This window comes from Hyla sarda, chromosome 5 (genome assembly GCF_029499605.1).
Source record: "Hyla sarda isolate aHylSar1 chromosome 5, aHylSar1.hap1, whole genome shotgun sequence".
Lineage (NCBI taxonomy): Eukaryota > Metazoa > Chordata > Amphibia > Anura > Hylidae > Hyla > Hyla sarda.
The window spans coordinates 47,057,234-47,079,119 of record NC_079193.1 but is presented as its reverse complement, the minus strand read 5'-3'; the positions used below and the strand labels follow the sequence as shown (position 1 = coordinate 47,079,119).

General features: G+C 42.7%; 1 protein-coding gene across 1 annotated transcript in view; it reads left to right on the top strand.

Annotated features, from left to right (window-relative positions):
* NRP1 (neuropilin 1) overlaps positions 1–21,886 on the top strand; it is a 191,921-nt gene that overhangs the window by 153,095 nt on the left and 16,940 nt on the right. The window contains exons 10-13 of the mRNA XM_056519467.1: positions 1,609–1,943; positions 4,008–4,152; positions 6,487–6,591; positions 11,866–11,922. Coding sequence (XP_056375442.1) covers positions 1,609–1,943; positions 4,008–4,152; positions 6,487–6,591; positions 11,866–11,922 — 642 coding nt within the window. The remainder of the gene's footprint in view (positions 1–1,608; positions 1,944–4,007; positions 4,153–6,486; positions 6,592–11,865; positions 11,923–21,886) is intronic.

The window sequence follows — 21,886 nt, the reverse complement described above, 5'->3', positions numbered from 1 at the left end:
ATCAGTACTCCACGGAGTAGACTGTAATAACTCCACTTGTAATAGCCACATAATAAAAGTCTTTATTGGAGAAATAATAGGCCCTTAAAGGCTCCTTCACCTGTACAATTATAGCAGTTTTGACCTAACATCACATTGTTTTTCATGCCCTTTGGCACCGCCGGCCCCTGTGTAATGACTTAGGTTGAAGCAGGGCACTAACACTTATTTCCACCCTCTTTACATCGTAACTTTGTAGTTATCTTCTTCACTTTTGAAGCTGCACCTTTGTTATTAATTGATACAATTACGTATTCGCACACACACAATACATGCGACATTATTGTTTTGGGTTAGCAAGCCAATTTAGCGAGTGAAGTGCATTGCTGATGTTCGCCAGGCCCCTGGGTGGGCAATTAAGAGCTGACTGCGCCCGACTCCCACCATCTTCGGTCCCTAGGTATCCATTTAATGTGGTATAAACACCTGAGCACAGCTGTGTGGCTTCATTTAGTATGTCATGCATAGACGACACTAAGAAAATGTTTGGAGCTTTTTGTTCCCTTTACCGCAGCTGAAGCAAAACATAAAACCATATAATATATTATATAGTGTCACGTCTAACATCTACATTTCTATGGGGAACATCAAGTACGGCAGGGAAGGGAGAGTTTCATGAATATTATAGCTTTGGCGTATGATAGCATTAGATAGGAAAGATGAAAAATGAGTTTATGTAGATGGTGGAAGGCAGTACCATGTGTGCCCTGCTGATGACTGACTGACAAATACTTTTTGAGATATAGGGCCACATTAACATATAAAGGATATGGGTTAAAAACATTGTGCCATATATACCTACCGCCAATCATATATCACTTATAATACCACTAAGTAGGGCACCTCAGGCACCAAGGCCCAGGTCCAAATGTAAACTCTATAGCACTTAGTTTTTGACATATAGGTCCACATTCACATCTGAAGGACATGGGTTAATAGCATTGTACCATATATACCTACCACCAATTCTATGTCACTTAAAGTAGCGCCAAGTAGGGCTTCTCTGGCACTAAGGCTCGTATCCAAACGCAAACTCTATGGGGGAGATTCGTCAAGACCCGTGATGAGGAAAAGTTGACCAGTTGCCCATAGCAACCAATCAGAAAGCTTCTTTCAGTTTTCAGAGACCTTTTCAAAAATGAAAAAAGCGATCTAAATGGTTGCTAAGGGCAACTAGTCAACTTTTTTGATGAATCTCCCCTTATGCCCCTTAAAAAACAAAAGCAGACGAGCGCTCCAATGTACAATGATTCCCAAAGAGATAATAAGGATTATCCAACATGATAATACCCAACCTCTCCTGCTCCGGACAGTTCCTGACATGGACAGAGGTGTCAGCAGAGAGCACTGTGGTCAGACTTGGAAGAACTTCTCAACTTCCTCTGTAGCATATAGCAGCTGATAAGTACTGGAAGGATTAAGATTTTTAAATATAAGTAATTTACAAATCCATTTAACTTACTGGCAGTTGATTTGAAAAAAATTGTTTTCTAGCGGAGTACCGCTTTAAAGCTATGTAAATAATGGAATGGTCTTTCATAATTTATTATTTTATCTTTAATCTTGCAGATTATCCCTGTTCTGGAATGTTAGGAATGGTTTCAGGACTTATATCCGATTCCCAAATCACAGCGTCCAATGAGTTTGATCGTAAGTGGCTTCCGGAGCATGCCCGTCTTCTGACCAGCCACAATGGTTGGGCACTGCCACCTCCAACTAATCATGTATACAACAACGTGTCGCTGCAAATTGACCTCGGAGAGGAAAAGACTGTGCGAGGAATTATCATTCAGGGTGGGAAGCACAGAGAGAATAAAGTTTTTATGAGAAAATTCAAAATTGGATATAGCAGTAATGGGCAAGACTGGGAACCTATCATGGACTCAAAAAAGAACAAGGCAAAGGTAAGAAGAAGAGTCCAGACCATTGAGTTCGTTTGTCTCCTATAGACACTGAGACCTTTTTCGATCTTACATCCTGGTGGGTCTATCGTTAAACATTATAGAACATGATAATACCCAACTGTCTCTTGCTTCCACTTCATTACGTTCGCCAATACTTGTCCACATTTTAAGAATGAGCACTTTAAAGGGGTACTCCCATGGAAAACTTTTTTTTTTTAAATCAACTGGTGCCAGAAAGTTAAACAGATTTGTAAATTAGTTCTATTAAAAAATCTTAATCCTTCCAGTACTTTTTAGGGGCTGTATACTAAAGAGAAATCCAAAAAAGAAATGCATTTCATCTGATGACATGACCACAGTGCTCTCTGTTGACCTCTGCTGTCCATTTTAGGAACTGTCCAGAGCAGGAGAAAATCCCCATAGCAAACATATGCTGCTCTGGACAGTTCCTAAAATGGACAGCAGAGGTCAGCAGAGAGCACTGTGGTCATGACATCAGAGGAAATGCATTTCTTTTTTGGATTCTGTTTAGTATACAGCCCCTAAAAAGTACTGGAAGGATTAAGATTTTTTTATAGAAGTGATTTACAAATCTGTTTAAAGGGGTATTCCAGGCAAAACCTTTTTATATATATATATATATATATATATATATATATATATATATATATCGACTGGCTCCGGAAAGTTAAACAGATTTGTAAATTACTTCTATAAAAAAAATCTTAATCCTTCCAATAGTTATTAGCTTCTGAAGTTTTCTGTCTAACTGCTCAATGATGATGTCACGTCCCGGGAGCTGTGCATGATGGGAGAATATCCCCATAGGAACTGCACAGCTCCCGGGACGTGAGTCATCAGAGAGCAGTTAGACAGAAAACAGCAACTCAATTATTGGAAGGATTAAGATTTTTTAATAGAAGTAATTTACAAATCTGTTTAACTTTCCGGAGCCAGTTGATATATAAAGAAAAGTTTTGGCCTGGAATACCCCTAACTTTCTGGCACCAGTTGATTAAAAAAAAAAAAAAAAGTTTTCCATGGGAGTACCCCTTTAAAGGGGTACTCCACTGCCCCAGCGTTCTGAACATTTTTTTCTGAATGCTGGGTGTGGGCTGCAGGGATTGTGACATCACGGCCACACACCCTTGTGATGTCATGCCACACCCCCTCAATGCAAGTCTATGGGAGGGGGCATGGCAGCTGCCACACCCCCTCCAATAGACTTGCATTGAGGGGGCGTGGCCGTGACGTCACAACCCTCCATAGCCCACACCCGGCGTTCTGAACAAAATGTTCCAAATGCTGGGGCAGCGGAGTACCCCTTTAAACTCCGAGTTTAGGTCTTTATCTTCACAACAGCGAAAGCATGTAGAGCGAGATCAAAGAACAAGATTAACAGCATCGCTTTACATGTAACACTTTCATCTGTATGAGATATTCAGATCGTAGATGGTGTCCTTTAAATGTGCGGCATTATTTATGGGAAGTATTCCGAGACCCTTCTTTATAAAAGAGAATTTTAGAAAAAATCTCAAGGAAGAGCTTCGACTTGAGTCAAATTACAAGAATGAAGTTTGACATGTTTAAATTTTAAAGCAGGGAACGGGCTAGTCTGGCATGCAAATAATGGAGTAAGTTTCCGTCAAATACCCTTTGATTAGATGACAAATTGCTTGAAGTGGATCTTATTACTTGGCTGCCACAGTCAATTGGTACAAATGGGAACAAGGTGATTATGTGTAATTCATTCCATGATGAAGCTCCAGCTTCTCTATAAGTTTTGATAGCCTTCACGGATAGAGACTTCGAGGCAGGCGGTCGCCTAGGGCACCGAGCTGGAGTGATAGGATACCTGACAGCTCGTCTCCCTTAATAAATGAAATATACGTCAGTCAATATGACATCTTTACATTGTGTGTAGAATGTAGAATTGTCAACTGAGGGCAATTACTGTCACATGTTAGGACATGTAGGATCAGTCCTGGGCTAATACCCTGGCCCAGTAGGATCCCTTCAATTGACCAGGAATCTTCTAATATTGTTTAAATCTTATATTTGTAGATATTTGAAGGCAACACAAACTATGATACTCCAGAATTGCGCACATTTGCACCCATTCCAACCAGATTCATCCAGATCATTCCCGAAAGAGCATCGGTGTTAGGACTTGGCCTACGAATGGAGCTGTTGGGTTGTGAAGTTGAAGGTAACCAACTACATGCATTATATAGACACGCTTCCTTATTTCCGTCCGCCAAAGAATTAAGGCTGACATATATATTTATTGCACTTGGATCCGAGTTACATTATCGCTAATGCTTTTGTGTTCCCTCATTGATAATCCATCCTATGGCCAATCTACTTGGATTTACAGTCCTTAATTGTAGGAACATTAATGTTGCGCACAATGTCCTCTTTCCATATCCTGTAGATGACCTATTATAGTCATTTGCATCTGTCATCATTGCTAATGTATATTGTTGGGGGGGGGGGCACCAGCATTCAGTCAAACAGATGACCACGTTGTGTCTTGGTCTTAATTGGTTAATGAATCAGTGCCGACTATGACATATTATTGTACAGCGTTCTAGGATAAAGACGGCCAAGATTATCATTATTGCCTATGAGATGGGTGGTGGGGGGGGTTGCTTATGTATAATAACAGTATGATGGAAACAGCACTTCACTTACATGGAACCACAGAATATTTTCCCATGACTACAGAGTGCGCTTTTTGGATCAGATGCATTGGAACTGGATTAGATTTCAGCCCCATTAAGAATTCAGGGCTAGAGGGCATCACCATGTCTTATCACTACAAAGAAAGACAGGAATCTGGCATTACATTAATGACTCTGGGCTGTTTAGTAGTGTCTCTTTGGGGAACTCATGAGCTTAGTGGAGATACAGAAAAACCTGATTACATTCCATAACAAAGTATTAGGTCATCTGTGAAGAGGAGTGAAACTTTGAGAAAAGGCATAAGATACAGAAGAAAAGGAGACATTGCTTGGTATCTTTACAAGTAGAAAATATATCAAACAAGCGAATAAAAAAAAAAATTCTAACGTATTTCTGCAGGACATGATTCATCCCCCGACTGGTGAAGAGCAGAAAATATAGTACTCAAAGAGGTCTACAGACGCTGTTTAGTTAGGCTAGGTTCACATTGCGGTCAGGCTGCGCTATGGGGACCTCCGTCGACAAGGCCGTTGCAACCATTCTTTTTCTCCAGTAAACTACAGGGATCCCTCAACTTACAATGGCCTCAACGTCTTTTCTGGACCATTGTAAGTTGAAACCAGACTCAACATACAATGGTTTCAACATACAATAGTCTTTTCTGGACCATTGTAAGTTGAAACCAGACTCAACATACAATGCTACAGACAGTCCAGATCTGTGAAACATGTCAATAGCCGGAAGAACCGACCAATCAGAATGGGCATTTTACTGGTAAAACCCTTGTATTACTGAAGTGCATGCACTGACTGGTGTCTGGTAGCGCCCCCTACAACACAGGGAGGTACAACATGTTCTGTGCACTTTACCTGTCCCAGGGTTAACTGCTCCTTTGGACACCAGGTGAGGGCGACTCCATGTTACTTTTTTAGGACACTGTGTACTGTACAGGACCCTGAAGAAGCTCCTGTCCTCTACATAGACCAGTGTTTCCCAAGCAGGGTGCCCCCAGCTGTTGCAAAACTACAACTCCCAGCATGCCCGGACAGCCTTTGGCTGTCCGGGCATGCTGGGAGTTGTAGCTTTGCAACAGCTGGAGGCTCCCTGCTTGGGAAACACTGACATAGACAGTGATTTACAGCTCCCAGCAGATCTTTATTACTTTTATATGTAAGGATTTGCTTTATTTGTATTAGTTATCTACTTATTTTTCTTTAATCCTCACTTTTTCCTATTTTTGGGTGACATTTTGGAGGCTTCAGAACCAATTACCAGGTTTCCATAGAGTCCTGGTCTCAACATACAATGATTTCAACATACAAAATGGTCATCTCAGAACCAATTAATATTGTAACTTGAGGGACCGCTGTACCAGATCCTTGACGGACAACAAGTCAATGGGGTCTGTCGGTACTTTTGGGTTACCGGGTGGAGTCAGTTGTGCTCCGACCCATTTTTGGGGCCTTACGGCAGAAAAAAAAAGAGCCGAAAGACCCAGAACAGGACGGAGCACAGTGGCAATGTGAACTTAGCCTTACATAGGTAATACTGTTGAGAAAAGATGCATGGTCAACAAGTTCAACCAAGGGTGGGGAGAAAATATGGATGAAGGGAAGGTGTATGAGGAACTTTAGAACCTTTATTCCCCGTGTTGATCCAGAAGAAGCCAGAAACCCATAATGCATGGACGAATTTGATGGTGGGCAAATTGGATCCACAAAAAAACGATCTTCATATGATCTTTCTTGTTCTGTGCAACATAAGATTTGTAACACTGACTACAAGAACATAAGACTACTTATGACTGTAAAATTAAATGGGTAATGTTGAGCCTAAAGTGTTCATCACTATTTTTCAGCACCAACAATTGTTCCCACCACCCCCAAGATCAGCGCTGAAGATGACTGTGACGACGAGTTGATTCCTTGCCACAGTGGGACCAGCGAAGACTACAAGCTCACAGGTAAAGTAGTTCTTCTAGGACAACTTCAATTTTGCTTTAATATAAGGTATTCCAGGAAAAAACTTTTTTATATATATCAACTGGCTCCAGAAAGTTAAACAGATTTGTAAATTACTTCTATTAAAAAATCTTAATCCTTTCAGTACTTATGAGCTTCTGAAGTTAAGGTTGTTCTTTTCTGTCTAAATCCTCTCTGATGACACGTGTCTCGGGAAACGCCCACTTTAGAAGAGGTTTGCTATGGGGATTTGCTTCTAAACTGGGCATTTCCCGAGACAGGTGTCATCAGAGAGGATTTAGACAGAAAAGAACAACCTTAACTTCAGAAGCTCATAAGTACTGAAAGGATTTAAAAAAATTAATAGAAGTAGATATATAAGTTGATATATATATAAAAAAAAGTTTTTTCCTGGAATACTCCTTTAATATAAGGTATTTATAAAAAATAAAACATGAAGATTTCTAGAACAATGAGGGAAACCATATGGAACATGTTATGGGGAGTCCTTAGACCAGTCACTAAAGGGGTACTCCAGAAGAAAAAAAGTTTTCAAATCAACTGGTGCCAGAAAGTTATACAGATTTGTAAATTACTTCTATAAATTTTTTTTTAATCCTTTAAGTACTTATCAGCTGCTGTATACTCCAGAGGAAGTTGTGTAATTATGTTCTGTCTGACCACAGTGCTCTCTGCTGACACCTCAGGAACTGTCCAGAGCAAGAACAAATGCCTATAGTGAACTTTTCCTGTTCTGGACAGTTCCTGATACAGACAGAGGCGGCAGCAGAGAGCACTGTGGTCAGACTGGAAAGAACTACACAACTTCCTCTGTAGCATACAGCAGCTGATAATTACTGGAAGGATTAAGATTTTAAAATAGAAGTAATTTACAAATCTGTTTAACTTTTTGGCACCAGTTGATTCAAAAACTTTTTTTACCCCTTTAAAGCAATACATTGGAACAAAAGGATTCTTGGTGCATTATTATTATGAGACTTCCAACATAAGGCTAAACTGTGTGCACAGACCGTTCATGTGCCTCTGTATAAAATCATAGAAAATAGATATACACTATGGGCCTGAAGAAGGCTATGATGCCATATCAATGATCCAAATAACAAATATCCTAAATAAAGCTGTGTGCGTGAAGTGTTTCCAAGCCAGGGTGCCTCCAGCTGTTGCAAAACTACAACTTCCAGCATGCCCGGACAGCCAACAGCTGGAGGCACCCTGGTTGGGAAACACTGGCCTTATGGAACAATGGCGCACGAAATTCTCAAACTAAGAGTCAATAATAATTGGCTCAATCATGTTCCAGATACCCAATTATTCTATAATAACTATTAGATGTTGAATTCTTCCCTGGAGGCCCAATATGGGTGTCGTATTATGTATCGGTATAACCCTAATCCAGCACACGACGGTGCACGTGAGCCATAAAACCGGACCTGTACCCCTAACCATAAAAATGGCGTTCCCTTTCACCATATTGATATCCGAGCCTGTTAACGTCAAATAAATCAAACGTAATTACTTGCGATAGGTTTAAAAGCTTGAAAATTCATTAATCTGTACACAGCCTTTCGGTTCCACGTCATAAAACTTTATACGTTATTAACACATCACCTGCTCGGCGCTTTCGATACCTTTTACAAGCCCTTATTGTGGAATATTTGCAGGCAGGGGGGTAATGGAGACCCCGGGAACGGATTTAATTATCCAGTCCTGAGTATTTCATTAACCTAAGCCTGGTACTTATAATACAATGGAAATACAGGTTGTTGTAGGGTCGGTGTCGCGCAACGCATCAACAATAGTCTAGAATTTCGCTTATTCGGTCATTTCGTTTTTTTTTCTTCTATTATTGTTGAGAAATCCCACACAAAGTTGTTGAAACATAAACCCCACTATGCAAAAGTGTATTATAATACAAGACTGGGAAGATTAACCACGTGTTCCTTGTTAAAGATCAACACGAATAATTGTTTTAGTCTTTTTTTTTTTTTTTGCAATAATTACAGGATCATTAAAAAAAAAAAAAAAAAAATTACATTAAAAAAAAAAAAAAAAAGCCTCATTACTTTCCTGGCCCGAAAGTTCATTATCTTCTCCCCGAAAGCCGAACAATGGCGCAGGATATTGGAGTTTCCCAGAACTGTTGTAAAAGCAATAATCCAATAATTGCCCAGATTGCTCCGAGATCTATTACACCTGTTAATATTTTTCAACAACTCACACAAGCTGCCATTCATCGGTAACGCGATACCGCAGGCGCAGATCATTTGGGGATCATTTAGTTCACGTAGGTCGTAAAAGGAATAAAAAACACGTGAGCGACACAAGCTGGGCTAATTGTTACCAGCACCCTAAGTGTGAATCTCGCTTTAATCCGTGCCAGCTTCGCTTCACATCAAAGTTCATTACAGTAAACTTACACCCCTTGATATCGCCAGGAGTCCGATTGGAGGGGGAGGGGAGTCATATTTTCCATTTAAGATCTTTTTTAACTATTTTGAGTCATAAAAAATGTTACCAATTAATACAGTACAGTGGTCCATCAAGTTACGATATTAATTGGTTCCAGGACGACCATTGTATGTTGAAACCATTGTATGTTGAGACCGGAACTCTATGGAAACCTGGTAATTGGTTCTGAAGCCCCAAAATGTCATCCAAAAATAGGAAAAAGTGAGGATTAAAGAAAAATAAGTAGATAACTAATATAGATAAAGCAAATCCTTACATATAAAAGTAGGAAAGATCTGCTGGGAGCTGTAAATCACCGTCTATATCAGTGATTCCCAAGCAGAGAGCCTCCAGCTGTTGCAAAACTACAACTCCCAGCATGCCCAGACAGCCAAAGGCTGTCCGGGCATGCTGGGAGTTGTAATTTTGCAACAGCTGGGGGCACCCTGCTTGGGAAACACTGGTCTATGTAGAGGACAGGAGGTTCTTCAGGGTCCTGTACAGTACACAGTGTCCAAAAAAAGTAACATGGAGCCGCCCTCACCTGGTGTCCAAAGGAGCAGGTAACCCTGGCACAGGTAAAGTGTACAGAACATGTAATACCTCCCTGTACTGTATGTAGGAGGCGCTACCAGACATCAGTCAGTGCATACGCTTCAGTAATACAGAGGTTTTACCAGTGAATGTTCTTCCAGACATTGACACATTTCACAGATCTGGACTGTCTGTAACATTGTATGTTGAGTCTGGTTTCAACTTACAATGGTCCAGAAAAGACCATTGAATGTTGAACCTATTGTATGTTGAGGCCATTGTAAGTTGAGGGATCACTGTAATATAGTAAACATTTTTTTTGCTTTCATGTACTTTCGCTTTTTTGCAAAGAATTCTATAGGGAGGGGTAAAAGATTACGTCCCCCCAACTGCAGATCTCAGGATTCGAATCTTCACATATTCGTGCATTTTCATTTTACACGGCAGAACCTGATATAAACAGAGATGTATCTGGGGCCGTGATCTACAAAATCTGTGGTTGTTGGCAATCTGCGGTCTTTGGCTGCCTAGGCATGCTGGGAGTTTTAGTTTTGCAATATCTCCTTTACAAACTTTACAATTCCTTTAAAGGTGTACTCCGGGGAACATTACTTATTCTCATTTACAGAATAGGGGGTAAGTGTCTGATTGTGGGGGGTCTAACTGCTGGGACTCCCTGCGATCTCCTGTATGGGGCCCAACAACGCTGAAGAGCTCTGAGGACGGATGAGTTGGTAGGCCCCTACAGGAGATCACAGGGGATCCCAGTGGTCTGACCCCTTGCTATCTTCTGTACTGGCCCAGCAACTCACCCACCTTCGGAGCGCCCCCATCGTTCAGAGACCAACAGGAGTGATGGCTCGCTCAGGCAATCACCAGCTGAAATGGGGGTCCCATCCCAGTCGGTGAGTGGCTGAGCAGGCCGCCATTCCTGTGTGTCCTAGAGGGTGGGGTCGGAACGCTCTGAGGACGGGTAAGTTGCTTGGCCCATACAGGAAATTGCGGGGGGTCCCATCCCAGTCGGTGAGTGGCTGAGCAGGCCGCCATTCCTGTGTGCCTAAGAGGGTGGGGATGGAACGCTCGAGGACGGGTAAGTTCCTAGGCCCATACAGGAGATCGCTGGGGGTCCCAGTGGTCGGACCCCCTGCAATTAGACACTTATCAGCTATCCTGTGGATAGGGATAAGTTGAGTTCCCTGGAGTACCCCTTAAAGCAAGTAAAGTGATTGTGCTATACAGCAGTGTTTCTCAAGCGCGGTCCTCAAGACCCCCAAACAGGTCATGTTTTCAGGATTTCCTTAGTCAGGTGATATAGCTGTGGTGATGTCTGATTCACTGACCATCATTATATCTCCTGTGAAAGACTAAGGAAATCCAAAAAACATGACCTGTTGGGGAGGGGGGTCTTGAGGACTCCGCTTGAGAAATACTGCTATACAGTATATGTCCCTTGTTTCATCAGAAGACTTGTCAATGAATAACTAACAGGTTCAAAATATTTTTTCAATGTTTACGATCCCAAACTTTTTCTTCCAAGCCCAATCAGACCCCCTCGATTTGTTTTAGGCCATTACAGTAACTCTATGGGGAAGATTTATCAAAACCTGTGCAGAGGAAAAGTTGTCCTGTTGCCCATAGCAACCAATCAGATCGCTTCTTTCATTTTTCACTGGCCTTTTCAAAAATGAAAGAAGCGATCTGATTGGTTGCTATGGGCAACTGGTAATTTTTCCCTCTGGACAGGTTTTGATAAATCTCCCCCTAATATGTTTTAATATGACACCATTAAGGGGGACACTTACTTTCAGTATTGGCCATTGTTTCTATGACTATTTATCATAGATAGAAAGACATTTTTGCATAATAAACCTCTTCTTGCATAATATTCTGTTTTTCGTGTCCAAACTGATCGCCTCACGCAGGGAACGGCAGTTTTTTTAATCAATTACCTAACAGGCGATCTTTCATAGACTCCATAGACGACAATGATGACTGCCAATATGACATTCACTGTTTTCCAATAATCAATGCACTCAACGTATTAAAAATAAAAGAGAGATAATGCGCGCCTATCAAATGCGCCCCCAGCGCTCACCTACCCTTAAGTGATTCCTTAATGACAATAAGTTTGATGTATAGAGCAATAGTAGGATCTGCACAACATTATTACGGTGACTGATGTATTCGCATTACTATTACAGACTCGCCGTTTTGGTTGTCGTATTAGTGACTATTGCAAACTAATTGTTAACGTGTCCCTTTATTTATATCAGCAGGAACTACAATTCAGAGTACAGAGACGCCGACGACCGAAGACATCACAAAATCAGGTAAAACAGATGGAATACTTGTTGATTTGCTGAAACCATACTGTAGCATGGACCCTCAGCATGGCTGTTGCTCCTGTACCACGGGGGTCACAATTCCTAATGGAAGAACAACACACCTGCTGACCTGAGTTACACCATGGTCTAGTTTAGTATTTGCTATCCTCCAGCTGTTGCAAAACTACAACTCCTCTGCTCACAATGGAGAAATCTACATGCGGATAAAGGGACAAAATATATTTATGGAACAAATGGGAACAGATGCTAAGTAGTTCTACGGAGCCAGAGGTCTCACTGTTCTTTCGCCCTTCAGTTTGGGGGGTGTTCAGCACGGAAAATAGCACAAAATACAGAATTAAAGGGGTACTCCGGTGGGAAAATAAGGTTTTCAAATCAACTGGTGGCAGAAAGTTATACAGATTTGTAAATTACTTCCATTTAAAATTCTTAACCCTTACAGTACTTATCAGCTGCTGTATGTTCCAGAGGAAGTTGTGTAGTTCTTTCCAGTCTGACCACAGTGCTCTCTGCTACCACCTCTGTTTGTGTCGGGAACTTTCCAGAGCAGTAGATTATTTTTCTATGGGGATGTGCTCGTGCTTTGGGCAGTTCCTGATATGGACAGAGGTGGCAGCAGAGAGCACTGTGGTCAGACTGGAAAGAACTACACAACTTCCTCTGGAACATACAGCAGCTGATAAGTACTGCAAGGGTTAAGATTTTTAAATGGAAGTAATTTACAAATCTGTTTAACTTTCTGCCACCAGTGGATTTGAAAACCTTATTTTCCCACTGGAGTACCCCTTTAATTCTGTATTTTGTGCTATTTTCCGTGCTGAACACCCCCCAAACTGAAGGGCGAAAGAACAGTGAGACCTCTGGCTCCGTAGAACTACTTAGCATCTGTTCCCATTTGTTCCATAAATATATTTTGTCCCTTTATCCGCATGTAGATTTCTCCATGGTGAGCAGAGGAATGTGCCATGTTTGTGTGAATACTAAACAGCGCACAATTTACTAGGAGCGGACGGAGCGCATCCTTTACACATCTCCTCATTTACCTCCTTTTTATTTGCAAACTTAATTAAATAAGATGACAGGGATGTGGGCGAGGATCAATAGTTTACTCTGGAGGAGAAATAACAGGGACCTTTCTCAAGATAATGGCTGCCATGTAAATGTCAAGTATCTGAACCACCTGTATTCACCAACAGACTTTTATTGCCTCTTCATTTGTTTAACCCTTTCACTGCAGCACATTGAAGTTGGGGGGGGGGGGGGGGTAGGGGGTAAAAAGAAGAGAAAAAATTCTGTATAGAGGCCCTTGGAGGTCTGTATCACTACTGTAATGTGACTGACAATAGAATCCATAAAGGGGCTCTCCACTTTGCACAATCCCTCTTTGATAGAATTGGCCTTTTACAATAAAACGGATCACTTAAAGGGGTACTCCGGAGGAAATTAAATGTTTGCCATTTGAAACACAGAGCTCTCTGCTGACATCATGAGCACAGTGCTCTCTGCTGACATCTCTGTCCATTTTAGGAACTGTCCAGAGTAAAAGGAAATCCCCGTAGCAAACATATGCTGTTCTGGATTGTTCCTAAAATGGACAGAGATGTCAGCAGAGAGCACTGTGCTCATGATGTCAGCAGACAGCTCTGTGTTTCAAAAGGAAAAGAATTTCTGCTGTAGTATACAGCAGCTAATAAGTACAAGACGGATTAAGATTTATTAATAGAAGTAATTTACAAATCTGTTTAACTTTCTGGCACCTGTTGATTTAAAAAAAAAAAGTACCCCTTTAACAGACATAGATTTCTTTAGAGCAAACTACTCCTTACTCCAATAGGTGAGTGGTCTCCAAACTGTGGCCCACCCAAATGTTGCAAAACTACAACTCTCAGCATGCCCGGACAGCCAACGGCTGTCCGGGCATGCTGGGAGTTGTAGTTTTGCAACAGCTGCAGGGCTGCAGTTTTTAGACCACTCACCTAGATCAACAATGATAAATTCCCTCCAATATTTTTAACCAAAGTCTTAGTCCCTGTTGCTGCAATCAATGTATAGCTATCCCAATATCTGGGCATGCTGGGAGTTATAGTACCCCAGTGTATACAAATAAATAGTACAGTAGATTTCTTTTTCACCGGCACTCCATTAGTTGCCCAAATTTTACAAGTCAACTTATTATTAGGCCCAGTAGCAAATCGCCCATATAAATCATGCATTTTCCATATGGCTCCATGATGGGGCGCCATCCCCAGGACCCTACTTTCCCATCCTATTTACAGTAATACACAGTAATATATAATGGACGCATTACACGTCCACAGTCTCTTATTCAGCAGCATTTTTCTTCCCTATCCAATCGGCATAAATAGCCGGATGATTGCACATTGCTCCAATAATGTGTTTTTCCCCACAGACAATATATGCAATGATTAAACCATTGCCTCCACTATCGCCATCATCCACCACATTATCTGTTTCTCACATTCAAATTAAAAGGAAAATTACAACTAAGCATATGTTCAACCTAACAGCGTTAAAAAAAATGCGTAGACTTCCCTGCAGCTGGCGCTTCATTATGAGTCAATGGAAACTTTACATTACTACGGGTAGGATCCACATGATAAGATGGCAGAGGAAGACCTCGGCCCTTCTACTGAACTGTTCCGTCTGCAGATTTCCATGTCTAGATAATATTTTACTGTTGGGTTTGTGCAGCTGTCATCGGTCATGAGACATCGATCCCAGCGGTTACATAACTCTTCACGAGAGACCTTATCTCTGGAGCGGCGGGATTTTGGCATTAACACTAGTAAATGTAATGATAGATCTGTTTCTGTAACATCTTTGTGGTTACAGATGTAGCAGAGCTGAACTTATCACTTTAAGAAGTCCATATGCAGTAGATTAATGATCACCAGGGTCTTTGTCCATACTGGCTGGCTCAGGGCAAAGATTTCATGAGTAACCCCATTAGGGCCTTAGCCTCCAATGTCCCCCGTAGCGGCTGGCACCGATGCTATGCACCAGTCTCAAATGTCTCCAAAAGTGACTGACACAGATGCCCAGTGTTGTGCTTCAGTTTCACATGTATCTTCATAGTGATGGGCACAGTTCCCCAATGAGGTTCTTCTGTCTCAGGCGTCCTCCAGAGTGACTGGTACAGATACACCATGTAGGACTCCAAGTCTGAGCTGTTTGCCCAAAGTGATGGGCACTGATGTCCCATTCAGTGCTCCCATCTGCAATGTTTCTCCAGCCTAATAGACACAGATGCCAGATGCAGAGCTCCAGTCTCCGATGTCCTCCAGGGTGACTGGCACAGATGCTTCATGAAGTTCTCCAGCCTCAGATGTCCCTAGTAGTGATGGGCACAGATGCAGTGCTCCAGTCTTAAATGTTTCTCCAGAGTGACTGGCACAGAGGGCCTATGCAGTGGTCCAGTCTCAGATGTCCTCCGGAGTAGCTGGCACAGATGCCCCATGTAGTGCTCCAGTCTCAGATGTCTTCCGAAATAGCTGGCACGGATGCCCCATGCAGTGCTCCAGTCTCAGATGTCCTCTGGAGTAGCTGGCACAGAAGCTCCATGCTGTGGTCCAGCCTCAGCTGTCCTCCGGAGTAGCTGGCAAGGATGCCCCATGCAGTGCTCCAGTCTCAGATGTCTTCCGGAGTAGCTGGCACGGATGCCCCATGTAGTGCTCCAGTCTCAGATGTCTTCCGGAGTAGCTGGCACAGATGCCCCATGCAGTGCTCCAGTCTCAGATGTCCTCCGGAGTAGCTGGCAAGGATGCCCCATGCTGTGCTCCAGTCTCAGATGTCTTCCGGAGTAGCTGGCACAGATGCCCCATGCTGTGCTCCAGTCTCAGATGTCCTCCGGAGTAGCTGGCACGGATGCCCCATGCAGTGCTCCAGTCTCAGATGTCCTCCGGAGTAGCTGGCACGGATGCCCCATGCTGTGCTCCAGTCTCAGATGTCCTCCGGAGTAGCTGGCACAGATGCCCCATGCTGTGCTCCAGTCTCAGATGTCCTCCGGAGTAGCTGGCACAGATGCCCCATGCTGTGCTCCAGTCTCAGATGTCCTCCAGGGTGACTGGCACAAATGCTCCATGAAGTGCTCAAGCCTCAGTAGTGATGGGCACAGATGCCCTATGCAGTACTCCAGTCTTAAATGTTTCTCCAGAATGACTGGCACAGATGCCAAATGCTGAGCTCCAGTCTCAGATGTCCTAGGAGTGATGAATACAGACGCCTCATGCAGCACTCCAGCTTCATTTGTTCCCCCCAGACTGTTAGGTATAGAAGTACCCCCCCCCCCCATATTCATAGTTACATTCTGATTCTGTGGGCTTCTTCACTTGAATGTTCTCCGTTCCTACAGATAATGATGATGTCACATATGAAATGTCCAGTTTAGCCCACGGCAGCTCCATTATCTGCCCTATGAGGATCATGGTTCCCCAATGTGTAATGTGTAGGGAACTTCCAAGTTGTCTCAGAATTGGATATGTTGTTGTTTTGTTCTTCCAGAAGGTAATCCTGTTTCTCTATGGAATTAACATGCACACTTCACCAAGAGGATGGCACATGTTTTCGGGGAGGTCTGGGTTTAGCCAACAGATATCTTTTGTATAAGGTGGTTTTTGATCCCAAGATAAAGAGTTACATCATAACAACTCGTGGGTTAAACTGAAGCAAACTCACTTTCAATCCCATCTGATGTGACAAACTCAGCTCTGCTACATCTGTAAATGAGATTTAGATAAATCATGCAATAATTGTATTAACCAGTTCATGTTTAGACCGTCTAGAATCTTCATTAGTATCCCTTGTGAATTTCCAGGAAAAGCCTGGTCATCTTGTCTACACATCCCGTGCCTTCCAGGAAAGTCATGTGACTCTCTAGAGCGCTTAGCACCAACTCCGACCACTAGGTTCACTCGAAATGCTCTCCTCTGGGATAGCAGTCTGCTCCTAGAGTCCATTAAGTGGCAGCTGTCTAGAATGCGGTCCGATGTAGATGGGGGTCCCATAGTGATCAGACTGGGGTAAGTGTTAACAAGATTTTAAAGGGCCCCTATAGAAACATGTAAAAAGGGGGTGAATGCAGATTTAAAGTATAAACAACACAGAAATAACCAAATGCATACACAGATACATAATGCGTGACCACTGTGTATACAAAGAACGGAACCCCAGTCAGTATAAAGAACAAGATCACAGTGTGTATAAAGAATGGGACCCCAGTGTGTATAAAGAACGAGACACAAGTGTGTATAAAGAACAGGATCCCAGTGTGTATAAAGTACGGGACCCCAGTGTGTGTAAAGAACAGGACCCCGGTGTATACAAAGAGCGGGACCCCAGTGTATACAAAGAACGGGATCACAGTGTGTATAAAGAACGAGACCCAAGTGTGTATAAAGAACGGGACCCCAGTGTGTATAAAGAACAAGATCACAGTGTGTATAAAGAACGGGACCCCAGTGTGTATAAAGAACAGGACCCCAGTGTGTATAAAGAACGAGACCCAAGTGTGTATAAAGAACGGGACCCCAGTGTGTATAAAGAACGGGACCCCAGTGTGTATAAAGAACAAGATCACAGTGTGTATAAAGAATGGGACCCCAGTGTGTATAAAGAACGAGACACAAGTGTGTATAAAGAACAGGATCCCAGTGTGTATAAAGTACGGGACCCCAGTGTGTATAAAGAACAGGACCCCGGTGTATACAAAGAGCGGGACCCCAGTGTATACAAAGAACGGGATCACAGTGTGTATAAAGAACGAGACCCAAGTGTGTATAAAGAACGGGACCCCAGTGTGTATAAAGAACAAGATCACAGTGTGTATAAAGAACGGGACCCCAGTGTGTATAAAGAACGGGACCCCAGTGTGTATAAAGAACGAGACCCAAGTGTGTATAAAGAACGGGACCCCAGTGTGTATAAAGAACGGGACCCCAGTGTGTATAAAGAACGGGACCCCAGTGTGTATAAAGAACGGGACCCCAGTGTGTATAAAGAATGGGACCCCAGTGTGTATAAAGAACAAGACCCAAGTGTGTATAAAGAACGAGACCCAAGTGTGTATAAAGAACGGGACCCCAGTGTATACAAAGAACGGGACCCCAGTGTGTATAAAGAACGAGACCCAAGTGTGTATAAAGAACGGGACCACAGCGTATACAAAGAACGGAACCCCAGTCAGTATAAAGAACAAGATCACAGTGTGTATAAAGAACGGGAACCCAGTGTGTATAAAGAACAGGACCCTGGTGTATACAAAGAGCGGGAACCCAGTGTATACAAAGAACAGGATCACAGTGTGTATAAAGAACGAGACCCCAGTGTGTATAAAGAACGGGACCCCAGTGTGTATAAAGAACAGGATCACAGTGTGTATAAAGAACGAGACCCCAGTGTGTATAAAGAACGGGACCCCAGTGTGTATAAAGAACGAGACCCCAGTGTGTATAAAGAACGGGACCCCAGTGTGTATAAAGAACAGGATCACAGTGTGTATAAAGAACGAGACCCCAGTGTGTATAAAGAACGGGACCCCAGTGTGTATAAAGAACGAGACCCCAGTGTGTATAAAGAACAAGACCCAAGTGTGTATAAAGAACGGAAGCCCAGTGTATACAAAGAGCGGGACCCCAGTATATACAAAGAACAGGATCACAGTGTGTATAAAGAACTGGACCACAGTGTGTATAAAGAACGGGAACCCAGTGTTTATAAAGAATGGGACCACAGTGTATACAAAGAACAGGACCCCAGTGTATACAAAGAACAGGATCACAGTGTGTATAAAGAACGGGACCACAGTGTGTATAAAGAACGGGAACCCAGTGTTTATAAAGAATGGGACCACAGCGTATACAAAGAACGGGACCACAGCGTATACAAAGAACAGGACCCCAGTGTGTATAAAGAACGGGATCCCAGTGTGTATAAAGAATGGGACCATAGTGCATACAAAGAATGGGACTCCAATATATACAAAGAACGGGACCCCAGTGCGTATAAAGAACGGGACCATAGTGCATACAAAGAATGGGACCCCAGTGTATACAAATAACGGGACCCCAGTGTATACAAAGAAAGGGACTACAGTGTATACAAAGAACGGGACCACAGTGTATACAAAGAACGGGACCACAGTGTATGCAAAGATCGGGACCACAGTGTATACAAAGAACGGGACCACAGTGTATACAAAGAACGGGACCACAGTGTATACAAAGAACGGGACCACAGTGTATACAAAGAAAGGGACCACAGTCGATACAAAGAACGGGACCACAGTGTATACAAAGAACGGGACCACAGTGTATACAAAGAACGGGACCACAGTGTATACAAAGAACGGGACCACAATGTATACAAAGAACGGGACCACAGTGTATACAAAGAACGGGACCACAGTGTATACAAAGAACGGGACCACAGTGTATACAAAGAACGGGACCCCAGTGTATACAAAGAACGGGACTACAGTGTTTACAAAGAACGGGACCACAGTGTATACAAAGAAGGGGACCACAGTGTATACAAAGAACGGGACCACAGTGTATACAAAGAACAGGACCACAGTGTATACAAAGAAAGGGACCACAGTGTATACAAAGAACGGGACCACAGTGTATACAAAGAACGGGACCACAGTGTATACAAAGAACAGGACCACAGTGTATACAAAGAACGGGACCACAGTGTATACAAAGAACGGGACCACAGCGTATACAAAGAACGGGACGACAGCGTATACAAAGAACAGGACCACAGTGTATACAAAGAACGGGACCACAGCGTATACAAAGAACGGGACCACAGCGTATACAAAGAACGGGACCACAGTGTATACAAAGAAAGGGACCACAGTCGATAAAAAGAAAGGGACCACAGTCAATACAAAGAACGGGACCACAGTGTATACAAAGAACGGGACCACAGTGTATACAAAGAATGGGACTACAGTGTATACAAAGAACGGGACCACAGTGTATACAAAGAACGGGACCACAGTGTATACAAAGAACAGGACCAAAGTTAATAAATAAGATAATAATAATAACTTATATGCCTGGATACATCATATTATTCTGTTTTGCTTTTTTATGTATTAGGAAAGATACCTTGTATCACAGTATAATTCCCCCCATTGCATCTACTGAACCTTATGAGTGTGGACTATCTCTAACAAGTAATTTCAAGTGCACCAGATGTGCTGTCACCACGGAAACCACAGTAATCCGCTACCACTCATTCCCGCTGTCTCGAAAGCAAAAAACCCATTATTACTATGCAGTTTCATTCATGATATTAGGGCTATTACACAGTTCAGCATAGAAAAAAGAAAAACCTATTTGGTTCCCCCCGAGATACTTAGTTGTAATAACCTTGGTGCAGTCATAAGACGCCACTAGGCACGCTGACTATTCCCATCTACCTGATCTCTGCGCGCATCGGAAAATCTGCATATCTAGGAACGGAGACCATGGGGATAAATAGAGCGTAAGGATTTTCCCCACTCTAGTTGAAAGCTAATTTTGCCGCCCTTTGACCCTGCCCATTGGCTCCGCCCTTTGACACGCCCCACCTTACTACTGAGATGACACACTGTAACAAACCTCCTTCTCATGTAATTACCTTACTACACGGTGGGCAGGTGCTTCGGATGCTAGCTGTCTACAAACTTTCTTGCTGCGTTCAGAGCGGCGCCCCCATCAAGAGTGCACTCTAGACAGCTGCCTATTTTGCCTATAGGCAGAACGGGCCCTGAGAGAGAGCGACACATTGATTGCAGCAACAGGGACTAAGATGTTAGTTAAAAATATTGGGGGGGAATTCATCATTATTGGATTGGTGTAGGTCAGTGATCTCCAAACTGCTGCCCTCCAGGTGTTGTAAAACTACAACTCCCAGCATGCCCGGACAGCCAACGGCTGTCCGGGCATGCTGGGAGTTGTAGTTTTGCAACAGCTGACGGGCTGCTGTTTGGAGACCATTAGTGTAGGCAAACTTTTTTTTTGTCCGCCTTTATTTTGCGTGGTGCGCAAAATTTATTATACAGTTTTGAAATTTCACTTCAGTGCACCATTTCCTACTGTTTAGTCATTGTGCCAAATTCTACGGCGTTTTATCCCACTGCGCAAATTTTTCCATCTTTTCTACACACACACACACACACATTTATCCCAAAAAAGCTAAGTCATGTCTGGTGTATATATTTGCAAAATAATTGCGACAAAATGAAAAAAAGAAAAAGAAAATAATAGAAAAAAAATATATATATATATTTCTATAGTAACTCACTTACCACTGCAACCACTGCAACGCCAAAGTAAGGATACGTTCACATGTTGATAAACTGGTGGCGGGTTACGGGTTTTGTTACCATTCCCATTAACGGGTCCGCAGTGCAGATTGCTGTAGGACCCATTGAAGTAAATTAAAGTATTAATGGGTGAACGTACGCTTAAACGGACATCTATAGAGCACATTTTCTAAAAGCGGTGCCTGCCAAAGTCGCAATAATTTTTTTTTTGTACCATTGTGCAAAAAAATTGCGATAAATCACAAAAAAAAAAAAATGTGTAAACAATACAATATGGTCATCGACTGTCTAGGCAAGATGGGGGTTGCAGTTTTGCATGAGCTGGAGAGAGCCACAGGTTGGAAAGCACTAAGGGTTAAAGGGGGACTCCAGTACATAAGTACTTATCCCCTGCCCACGGGATCCTGTGGATAGGGATAAGTACTTATTTACCAGAGTTCCCCTTTAACAGCATATATCCAGGATTAGAAAAACATTGCTGATTTCTTCTAGAAACAGCGCCGCTCTTGTCCTCAGGTTGTGTGTGGTATTGCAGCTCAGGTCCATTGAAGTGACTGGAGCCAAGGTGTAATACCCCACACAACCTGAGGCCAAAAGTGGTGCTGTATTTTGGAA